Source organism: Mus pahari, chromosome 20 (genome assembly GCF_900095145.1).
Source record: "Mus pahari chromosome 20, PAHARI_EIJ_v1.1, whole genome shotgun sequence".
Lineage (NCBI taxonomy): Eukaryota > Metazoa > Chordata > Mammalia > Rodentia > Muridae > Mus > Mus pahari.
The window spans coordinates 30,699,495-30,709,991 of NC_034609.1; the positions used below are offsets into that span (position 1 = coordinate 30,699,495).

The 10,497-nt window shown below is 43.1% G+C and overlaps 1 protein-coding gene across 5 annotated transcripts in view; it reads left to right on the top strand.

Moving 5' to 3' along the window:
* Positions 1-3,544: 3,544 nt before the first annotated feature.
* Nfat5 (nuclear factor of activated T cells 5) overlaps positions 3,545-10,497 on the top strand; it is an 80,224-nt gene continuing 73,271 nt past the window's right edge. For 3 of the 5 annotated variants that reach the window (XM_021220731.2, XM_029532637.1, XM_029532639.1), the window contains exons 1-2: positions 3,545-3,971; positions 5,675-5,728. In XM_021220731.2, the coding sequence (XP_021076390.1) occupies positions 3,899-3,971; positions 5,675-5,728 (127 nt within the window). In that variant the 5' untranslated portion in view covers positions 3,545-3,898. The remainder of the gene's footprint in view (positions 3,972-5,674; positions 5,729-10,497) is intronic. The other 2 variants (XM_021220732.2, XM_029532638.1) reach the window with 2 other exon arrangements.

Sequence of the window (10,497 nt, forward strand, 5' to 3'; positions counted from 1 at the left end):
TAGGTTAGAGTCACACTGGCGTATAACCAAGGGTGATCTTCTACTGAGGTTGTAAGCACATGTGTTTGCAGAGCTGCCAATTGAAACCAGGGCTTCACCCATGCCATGTAAACACTGTTCTGAGCTACAGTAGTCTTTTGTTTGTTTAGGTTTTGAGACAGAATCTCTCTACTTAGTTCAAGCTGGCCTCGAACTCACTACGCAGCCCAAGTCATCTTTGAAAACTTGTCAATATTGTTCAGCATTCCTCTGTAGCAAGATTGTAGGCATGTGTCACCAATCTTGGCTTATTTGAGTTAAGTCACTGATATTGAAAAGAATAAAATGAAAACCTAATTTTTTCTTTGTTTGCTTGCTTTTGTTGCTGTTTGAGATGAGGTCTCAAACTGTAGACTATATGTAACCTCCAGTTCGCATCAATTCTCCTGCTTTAAGAGTCCATGTTATAGGTATGGGCCAACATGTTTGGTGTAAATCTAGGTTTCTACGTTGCTGCAAAGCATGGAAACAAAAACTCTCCTTCTAAATCATTTTTCAGGGCTGGGGAGATGCTCAACAATCCTTGAAAGTCAATGTAAAGGTGGAAGGAGAGAGAACTCATCTCACAAAGTTTTCCTCTGACTCAAAACATGCACCAGGGCGCATCTGCCCACAACTGGGCACATACGCATACAATAATACATGCATTCATACATACACCTTAAAGATTCAGTTGAAACAGTTTTTTGAAGAATGTGTCTGTTGAAGGAGGGGCTTTGGATTTTTATCCATTTAGTTATAGCAAATGTTTGCTCTGCATGTGGCTCATGGATATAATTTTAGCACTTGGAGGCTGAGACAGGAGGACCACTGGGTGTTTGAGGACAACCTGATGTACATACTGAATGGTAGGCCAACCCAGGTTACAGAGAGAGTCTGTCTCAAAAATTTTATACACACACACACACACACACACACACACACACACAGAGTATTCAATGCAGGCCCTGCTGGGGTGGTAGGTCCTGAGCCTGCAGAGTGCCGGACTAGAGAATTAACTGTCAAAGCCAAGTCACACTTGGTCACACTTAGTCACACTTAGTCACACTTTGGAGGATCCCTCTTCACTTTGCTATTCTCTAAGCAGAGGAAATCTGATCAACAGAAAGCATAATGGAAAAAAAAACATCGAGTAAAGGGCAGAGAAGAGCTGAAAGAAAGGGGAAGAGGCCGTGGCCCTTCTTGACTTGTTAACTAGGGTCAGAAAGGGGATTTCCTGTACCCTAAGTGGGTTTCAATAGGTTTGGCGAAAGGAATATGTTTAGTGATTCACCTCGCTTTCTCAGTACTGAGGCTCAGCCTGGTCCATTGTAATTTCCTCTTCATGTATTATGTAGTGACTAATGGAAGGGCTAGGTCACCAACCAATGTTTTACTCCAATTCAAAGCTATAGGATTTCAATTGGCCTTAGCGTGTTGGGCAATAGGAGGTTTGAATCTTCTCTTATCAAATGAGCGGGTCTCTTAGCAGTTATGAAGGGACTTCCCTTGGGACGTGTTACAACAGAGTACAGTGGCCATAGAAATTTGAGGTTAGTTTCCTGTTTTGCTCTGCTATATCTTGGGGTGGCTCTAAAAACCTTCCTTACTTGTGACAGATGAAAATGCTCACAGAGTTCATTAATTATCACTAAGAATTCACTGAAGATAATCGGTCAAGCTGTATCAGATGTTCAGATGAAAGGATAGGTGGTTTCTGATAACACAAATGTAAATTCTAGGTCTGTAGGTTAAGCTTGCTAAAGGGCCCACCCCCCAGCTGCTTACTTACACTGGGGTCTCCCCTGCTCAGAGGCTCTTCCCCAACACCAGCATTCCAAGTCCCAACGAAGTGCCCAAACTCACAGAGGCAAAACTTTGTTAAAGATTTATACACGTACATCCGCAGGGTTTTAGGATTTGTGACCAGCTTTGTAGACACAGTAACACAAATCAAGGCATCTTTAACACCTGGAAAACACTGCCCACGTGGCTGTTGGCATCAAAATCCCACACAAAATTAAAAATTATTTTCCAAGATGCGCACCCTGTGCTCAAATTGATATTTTAATAACTTGATTAAAAAATTTCCCCAAAGTCTATTAAGAGTCAGGAAACAGTCTGTGGTGGAGGTGAGGATGTGTTTTTGCAACGGAAACTTTTAGCCCCCATGAACAGAGCAGCCAAAAACCCTCATTTACATGTTTTCCCTCCATTCTCCCTTAGTACAGTGAAAAATGAAAACCCGTGTGGAAGAGTATGTTTGCTTACTTCTCTCCGCCCCCCATGCATGCGTGTGTGTGTGTGTGTGTGTGTGTGTGTGTGTGCCCGCGCGCGCGAGCGCACACACACACACACACACACACACACACACACGAGCCAAATGGACTCACATGATCCCATTTTCAAATTGTCTTTTATTTCCCACTCCGGAGTAAATTCGATCATTCACTATCAGAGACATCACTATTCATAAACTTTAAAAAAAAAAAAAAAAAATCAAAGCCAGGCACGGTGGTACTCTTCTGTAATCCCAGCATTTGGAAGGCTGAGTCAGAACTGCCCTAAAATTGAGGCCAGTCTAAACCTACACGGCGAACTGCAGGTCAGCTAGACCTACATAACAAAATCACCTGTCTAAAATAAATAAATGCAGTCGCCGTTAAGTGGGGTGTGCTGGGTAACAGTGGGGAGAAAATATTTTCATTAAAAAGAACCAATAGCCGGGCAGGGTGGCTTCCGCCCGACTGGCAGACGCAAGCCCAGCTCTGTGAGTTTGAGGCCAGCCTCATCTACATAGTGATCTCCAGGCCAGAGAGGGCCAACAGAAATCAATTAAAAAAAAAAACAAAAAAAACAAAAAAAAACCACGAAAAGGAACAACAACAAAATCCACAAACAAAACTTAGTAACTCGTGATGGTGGTGGTGGTGGTGGAAGTATGGTTTGCCCTTTCTTAACTAAAAAGTGAGTCTGATAGCCTCTTGGCCAGCTCACTGCAGACTCTGGTATGAAAAAACCCCGAAGGGCCGGGTTGCTGTCCAAGCCGTGGAACTCCATTCCCCGGTGCTGAGCTCCAGCGTGCGGGCCTCGATCGCTGCGAGTCCCTGGAGGTCCTTTCCCTTCCTGGCTGACATCCAGGTCCCCCAGGGTCTGTGTCCTCCTAAGTACACCGCGGAGCAGGGCCGGCCGACTCAGGCTCGCCGCCACCAGGTCGTGGCAAAAAAAAAAAAAAAAAAAAAAAAAAAAAAAAAAAAAAAAAAAAAAAAAAAAATCTTTTCCCTCCTCTGGGCCCCAGAAGCCAGGCCGCCTCCCTCCTCCCTCCCTGCTGCCTGGCGGGGCCCTTTCCCAGCCCGGGATCAGCAGCGGCCGCGGCGGCAGCGACGGCAGGAAGCGAAGCCCTTGTTGATGCTGTTCCGTGGCGGCGCCTGTCCGCCCTCCGCTGGCCGCCAGGCTCTTCCGGGCTCCCGGACCTCCCCCCCTCCGCGCGTGCGCAGTGCCCCACGAGGGGGCGGGGCTCAGATTCCTGTCAGCGGCGGCGGCGGTGGCGGCGGCCGTCAGTGTGCGCCGAGGAGAAGCCCGAAACGGACCCGTTTGGCTCTCCCTCTTCCCCTTCCCCCGGTCCGAAGCTTCTTCTCGCTGGACTCACCGGGAGTCAATTCTCCACTCCGCAGAGCTGTTCCCTGCCACTCCGCCGCCCTCCTCGTCGCTCGGCCGGGTGGGAAGTGACTGCCCTCGAGGAGGAGGAGGAGGAGGCAGCGGCTGCCGCCCTCGCCTCGCCGCCCCCGGTTCGGTGCCCGCGGATCCCGGAGAGGAGGTGCCGCCGCCACCGCCGCTCCCCCCCTCCCGCTGCCCTCGGGCCGGGCTGGGTCGAGCTGCGATGCCCTCGGACTTCATCTCATTGCTCAGCGCGGACCTAGACCTGGAATCGCCCAAGTCCCTGTACTCGCGAGGTGAGTCAGATGGGGGGTGGGGGGTGGGGCGTGGGGGCGGGGAGCGCGAGCGCGCGGAGTCCCGGGGTGGGGTGTGGGGTGTCCCCCGTCGGGGCCGGGGTCGGGCAGACTTGCCCCTCACGAGAGTCCTGGGCTGGCCGCGGAGGGCCAGGGGTGATCCGGGAGCTGCCGAGCGGCGCCCCCCTCCCCGGCGCAGCGCGGCGCGGCACGGCGGGGGGCTCAGGGTCCCCGCGTCCCCCGGAGTCCTCTGCGGTCCCGGAGGTTCGCAACCTGCCGGTCGGAGGGTCCGGACTCCACCACACTCGGCAGATTGCCGGCCCAGTCCTCCCCCGGCTCGGGAATCACCCCACTGGTCCCGCTGCTGGGGACACCGGGGAAGGGGGGGGAATCGGGGCGCCGCGGTTCGTGTCCCCCGGACTCTCCTTCTTGGCAAAGTTGCCCCACGCCGGGCTGCGTGGCCCCAAGGGGCTTCGGAGCTCAGGGTCACCATTTTTTTTCTCCCTCTGGTCTTGTTTGTGCGCGGTCGTCCTACCCCCCCCTCCTTTCCCCGGCCTAGTCCACTCCCTCCCCATGTCGGGACGGCCCCCCTCGGCCAGGCGTTCTTCCTTTCCTCGTCATCTTCTTGCCTGGAAAAGGCCCCAATCTTCTTCTTTCTCTCTTTCCACCTCCGTGACATTCTAATTACTTCTCCTCTTTTACAAAGATAGGGATGCCCTCCTTGGAGTACTTGTAGTCCTCTCCCTGGAGTACCAGGCTCGGGCACAGTCCTGCCCTTTGAGAAAAATTCTCTTCTTTGCTGTTCAAGGGCTTCGTGCAGAGAGGAGGCAATGAACAGAAAATCCCATTTAAAACTACTTTGGCTAAGGCCTTCAGGGGATTCCCAGCATCTAAAACATTAATACTTGAGGTGATCTCTGCTGGGGTTAAATTCCTACACTGGACACCACAAGAATGTGTCGGAACAGGTTCCCTTTGCAAGGGGTATCAAGTCAAAAATACCCCCATCTGTATTCATCGTTATTTCTTATACCAGTGGAAGGAGGCAAAAGACAGTTCTTTTATATTTTTTAAAAAATATACCATGATGAACCCTTTTCCCAAGAAATCCAGCATTTCTCCTATTTTTTTTTTTTTTTTTTTTTTTTTGGTTTTACAAACCCACCAGAAAATTTCACCTCGTCGGGGTAGAGAAGGACTAAAGCCTGGTGTTAACGTATTTATATGAAGTGAATCAGAGGGATATGGTTTGCCCTGGAAGGTGCTAGACTTTATAGACTACAGGCCATTGTCTGTTGTTTTGATGAATTTAGTTGGCAGTCACTATCCTGTAGGATGTTTTTCAGGTATTACCTGAAGTAGCTTAGAAATGTTGTAGTTTGAAGTGTCAGAAAGAAGAGAAAATATCAAGAGATGATCCTTAGAATAGGGCTAATGCACAATTGGATGCTAAAAATAGTCAAGGCAGTAATACCATTTGGGCAGTAATCATCAGATAATTTTCCATGAAACAAATGCTTTATCAAAATCTAAGTTTAGCTTTAGAGACCAGTGTAGAAGCAACCCAATCTTCCTTTTGCAGACTAAACTAATATGGGCTTAGGCTCTTAAAAATACATAATAGTTATGTAAGAGATGTATGCTATCCTTGGCATTTTTTTTCTCATTCAGCATAAAAAGTACTTAATGCTTTTTGTGTTTTTCAGATTCTCTGAAGTTACACCCATCACAGACTTTTCATAGAGCTGGACTATTGGAAGGTCAGCAAAGTGCCATGTTACAGCATAGTGTGTCAGTGTGCAAAGGCTTTCTCTGAGATGGAGTTGAAGTGGGAAAGTGGGAAACTTTGCAGACTCACACAATGTAGTTTTTTTACTAAGAAGCCTGATCCTTCTTTTAGAGCAGCTAAATGTTTCAGTGGATTTCATTGCTGTGCTTGAATTGCTTGTAGGCCGTTGTATCTGCTTTGAGAGGCCTTGGGAAAATCCCTTAGGATAATTTAAAATTATGTGTTGGGTGTTCTACTTTAGTATTTCAGTTAAACTGTTCTTAAACACAAACTAAATTTGCAAAGATTTAAACATAAAGACGACAAATTAATAAATACAACAGTGACACCAAACACATACTTAGTTGAAAATTCCAAACAGAAAACTTTTGGATGTTGTAAATTTCAAAATGATATATAATCTATTTAGCAATTATTGACATTATTTCTGTTTCATTATCTGCAAGGATAAGAAAAGCTACATAATAGGAATGATGCTTAGGGGGGAAGAAAAGGCCCCAAGACAGTTCTGGGAAGGTTTATAGGATATGTACCTTAAACAGTTGACAATTACTTTAAAAAAAAAAAAATGTCTTCTTTGTTGTAGTAAATATTTTAACCCTGCATTGTTTGGATAGATTTATTTTTTAGACTTTACACTTACCTTCTTTGAATTTTAGGGTCTTGGTATTAGATATCAATTAGATATCAAATATTAATTTAATTTTTCCATTGTACAGAGCTGAGAAACAAGCTTGAAAGTAAGAGGCGTGGGGGGAAAGTTCAACCTCAGCAGAAACAATGCTTTCTGTGTTTTAGTCAGTACTCTTTTCCCAAAGCCAAGTGCTACTATGAAGTATATATATCCAGTAACATAACAAGTATTTTATGATCTCTTTGAAAAAGGCTTTAAATATTTTCATAGGACTTCAATATAGCTTTTTTTCTCCCTTAGAGGTAGGTAGACTTGTAGATACAGTGGAGGAAGTGGGTGTTGTAATTCAGCTTAGGTTTGAATACCAGTTTAGCAACTTCTTCAGCGCTGTGACCTGGGGCAAGTGATTTTACTATTCTAAACTTTATTATTCTTTCTACAAAAGTAGGTATCTCCTTAATTAGCTAATATGTATTAAAATACCTAGTTACAGTATTTGGCTTCGTTTACTTATTATTATATTATTGGGCAATACTAGGGATCTATTTATTGACTTATTTTTAGTTTTTGAGACTTAGTCTTACTATGTAGATCTGGCCTGGAACTCCCTATTGTCTGGAACTTAGATCTGCCTGCTTCTTCTTTGAGTGCTGAGATTTAGGGTGTGCCACAATGTCCAGCAGTACTGGGGATTTAACCTGGGGCTTCAAGAATGGGGCAAGTGTTCTATCACTGAGCCTTAGCAGGGATCATAATCAGAGATTATCAGGAAGGAGAGAGATACTGAAAGTGTGTTACTTAGTTAAGAATGTAAGAAGGTATTTTATAAATGTTAGGGCTTTCGTTTTGTTGTTGTTTTGAGGTTTATTTTTGGGTGTGTGAGTGTTTTGCTGACCTATAGGTCTGTGTAGCATGTGTGCACCTTAAGCCCACAGAGCCCAGAAAGATCTGTGTTGGATCCTCAAAGACTGAAGTTACAGATGGTTATGAGCTGTCGTATGTGCTGGGAATCAGGTTTATGTCCTCTAGAAGAGCAGCCAGTGCTCTTTACTGCTGAGCCATCTCTCCACTCCCCTAAAAGTTATTATTATTTTTTTAACCTTAGCATCAACTATATTGTTTTAACAATATGATTTAGAACATATAAAATGTTCTCAAATATTTACTGGTTATATTTGTACTTATAAAAAGAGAGAACGCATGTGAGCGTGTGGGTATTAGTGTGAAAATACTTTTGTTTTTCAAGACTGGTATTTTTGTTGTTGTTTGTGTGGTTTTTGTTTTGTTTTGTTTGAGACAGTTTTACTATGTAGCCCTGTCTGTCCTAGAACTCTGTAGACCAGGCTGGCCTCAAACTCATAGAGATCCACCTGCCTCTGTCTCCCAAGTGCTGGATTAAAGGCATGTAGAAGTGTTTCTTAATGAAGAAGATTTTTAGGTTTTATTCTTATTGTTTATGATGATATGAGACCATGTGTCTTCACTGTCCTATCTTTTCTGGTCAACAAACCTGGGGAGTATCATAATCAGAAAGATTATAAGGCAGGATAAAAGTAGGAAAAATGTGTTAATTATTTAAGGAGGTAGGCTTTTTTTGTTGGTTTTGTTTTTAAGACAGGTTTCTCAGTGTAGGCCTAGCTGTTTTAGAATTAGTAGACCAGGCTGACCTTGAACTCACAGAGAGTTCTCTGCCTCCCAAATGCTGGGGTTAAAGGCATGCGCCACTGCTGCTGCATGACCACTGTCCAACTTTAAGGAGGTATTTTTAATGAATTTATAGAAATATAACCATTTAATATGCATATTACATGCTTGTGCCTATATGTTAATTTTTAACTTCATTTGATAAAATGTCTTAAAATGATCACCCTTTTACGGATATTTAATTACCAGCCATATATATGTATGTATGTATGTGTGTATATATATATATATATATATGTATATATATTGGATTTTTGACTCACTACATCATGAATTTGAAACAAATATTTTGAAACAATATTTAACATTTATATTGCCCATTGTTAACTTTAACTTTTAATTTAGAAATTTTACATTTCTTTGTGTATATACACGTACACATATAACATGCATTGCCATGGAGGTCAGAGGGCAATTGTAGGTAGTTCTATCCACCACATGAAATTTTAATTCAAGTAATCTGGCCTTGTGGTAGGTGCCTTTACCTATAGAGCTATCTTGGCCTGTGAGAAATACATCATAAATAATATATAAAAGCAGAGACAATAAAATGCTGAGTCTTTGCATACCCATCACCGAGCTTTAACAGTTTTCAGTGTCTTCTTTTTACCTCTGTTTCCCAAACATTACTTTAAAATAAATGCTAAATATTGTAATCATTTCACACATAAACACTTTTATATTATGGTGAGTTCTCTTTTTTAAAAGATTTTGTTTATTACTAACGTAAAAGATAATACTTACTGTGCATGAGTGTCTTGCTTGCATGTTATGTCTCCACACCATATGAGTGTAGTACTCTCATAGGCTAGATAAGGGCGGCATGTGGGAGCTGAGAATCCAACCCAGTCCTCTGCAAGAATACCAAGTGCTCTTATCTTCAGAGCCATCTCTCCAACTCCAAGATTTTATTTATTTTTTAAAATATTTTTACTTAAGTGTATATGAGTAAGCAGATGTACTTGTGGGTACCTAAGGATACCAGAAGAGGGCATCAAATGTCCTGAAGCTAGAGTTAGAAGTAATTGTGAGCCATGTGATGTACATGTGTTCTAGGGTACAAATTCTGCTCCTTTAGAAGAACAGCCGGTACTTCAACTACTGAGCTGTCTCCAGCCTCATGGTGAATTGACTTTTCTTTTCCTTTCTTTTCTTTTCTCTTCTCATCTTCCCTATCTTTCACTTTTTTCTCCTTTCTCCTCTTCTTTCTTCCTTCCTCCTTCTTCCTTCTTCTTTCTTCCTTCTCCTCTTTCTCATCTTCCTCCTCCTCCTTTTCTTCTATTTTTGTTTCTTTAAGATAGGGTTTTACCGTGTAGTCTTGACTGGCCTGAAAATCACTCTGTAGACCAGGCTGGCTTTGAACTCAAGAGACTGGCCTGCTTCTGCCTCCTGAGTGCTGGCCTTAAAGGCATATTCTACCAGCCCTAGCTTCTTGTATTAATGTTTTTTATTTTGTTTTGTTTTGGTTTTGGTTTTTCCAGAGTTTCTCTGTATAGCCTTGGCTGTCCAGGAACAGAGTTCTAAGGCTTGCCTCAAAAACACAGAGATCTGCCTACCTCTGCCTCTGGAATGCTTAAAGATGTGAGCTGCCACTACTCAGCTTTGAATTAATTTTTGAAGTACTCTGTTTTATTCTAAGAAGTGTATATTCTAGTTCATTTCTTCATTCTTTCCATTCTCTTTTGCTATCTTTGCAAGATGGAATATATTAGGAGGCTGTTGTTTCTGGTGTATAAGTATCTTGTAATCTGCACTAAAATTGCAGTCCAAGAAGGTAAGATAAGGTGGATGAGGCAGGAAGGTTGCAGAGATGGAAACAAAGCTAATGAGTTCCAGGCTACAGATTGTGAAATTACATTTAAAAATTTACAGTGGGAAAAATTATTGAACATAATCTCTGCAGAGTGCTATATGTTAAGAGCTTGACACTGAATTCTTTTAAAACATTTACTTATTTTATATTGTGTAGCCATGTGTTCCATAGTACCTATGTGGGGTTCCAAGAACAGTTTTCATAAATCAGTTCTTACTCTCTACCATGTGATTCTCAGGAGTCACACTCAAGTTGACAGGTTTGGTGGCAAGTGCCTTTGCCTGCTAAGTCACCTTACTGACCCCATGATTCACTGAATCCTTTCTCTCTGTGTGTGCATGTATGTGAATGAATGCATGTGTGTATCTCTGTATAGAGCCCAGAAGTTCCTCAGTCTATCCCTACTATCCTGTTGAAAGTCACTGAACCTAAAATTCACGAATTTGGACTCTCTGGTGCTGGGATTATAGGCACAGGTAATTTTTTAAGTGGATGCTGGGTCTTTGAACTTAGGTCTTTATGCTTACATAAATAGCACTTTTTAATTTTTATTTTTATTTATTTATTTATTTATTTTTGGTTTTTCGAG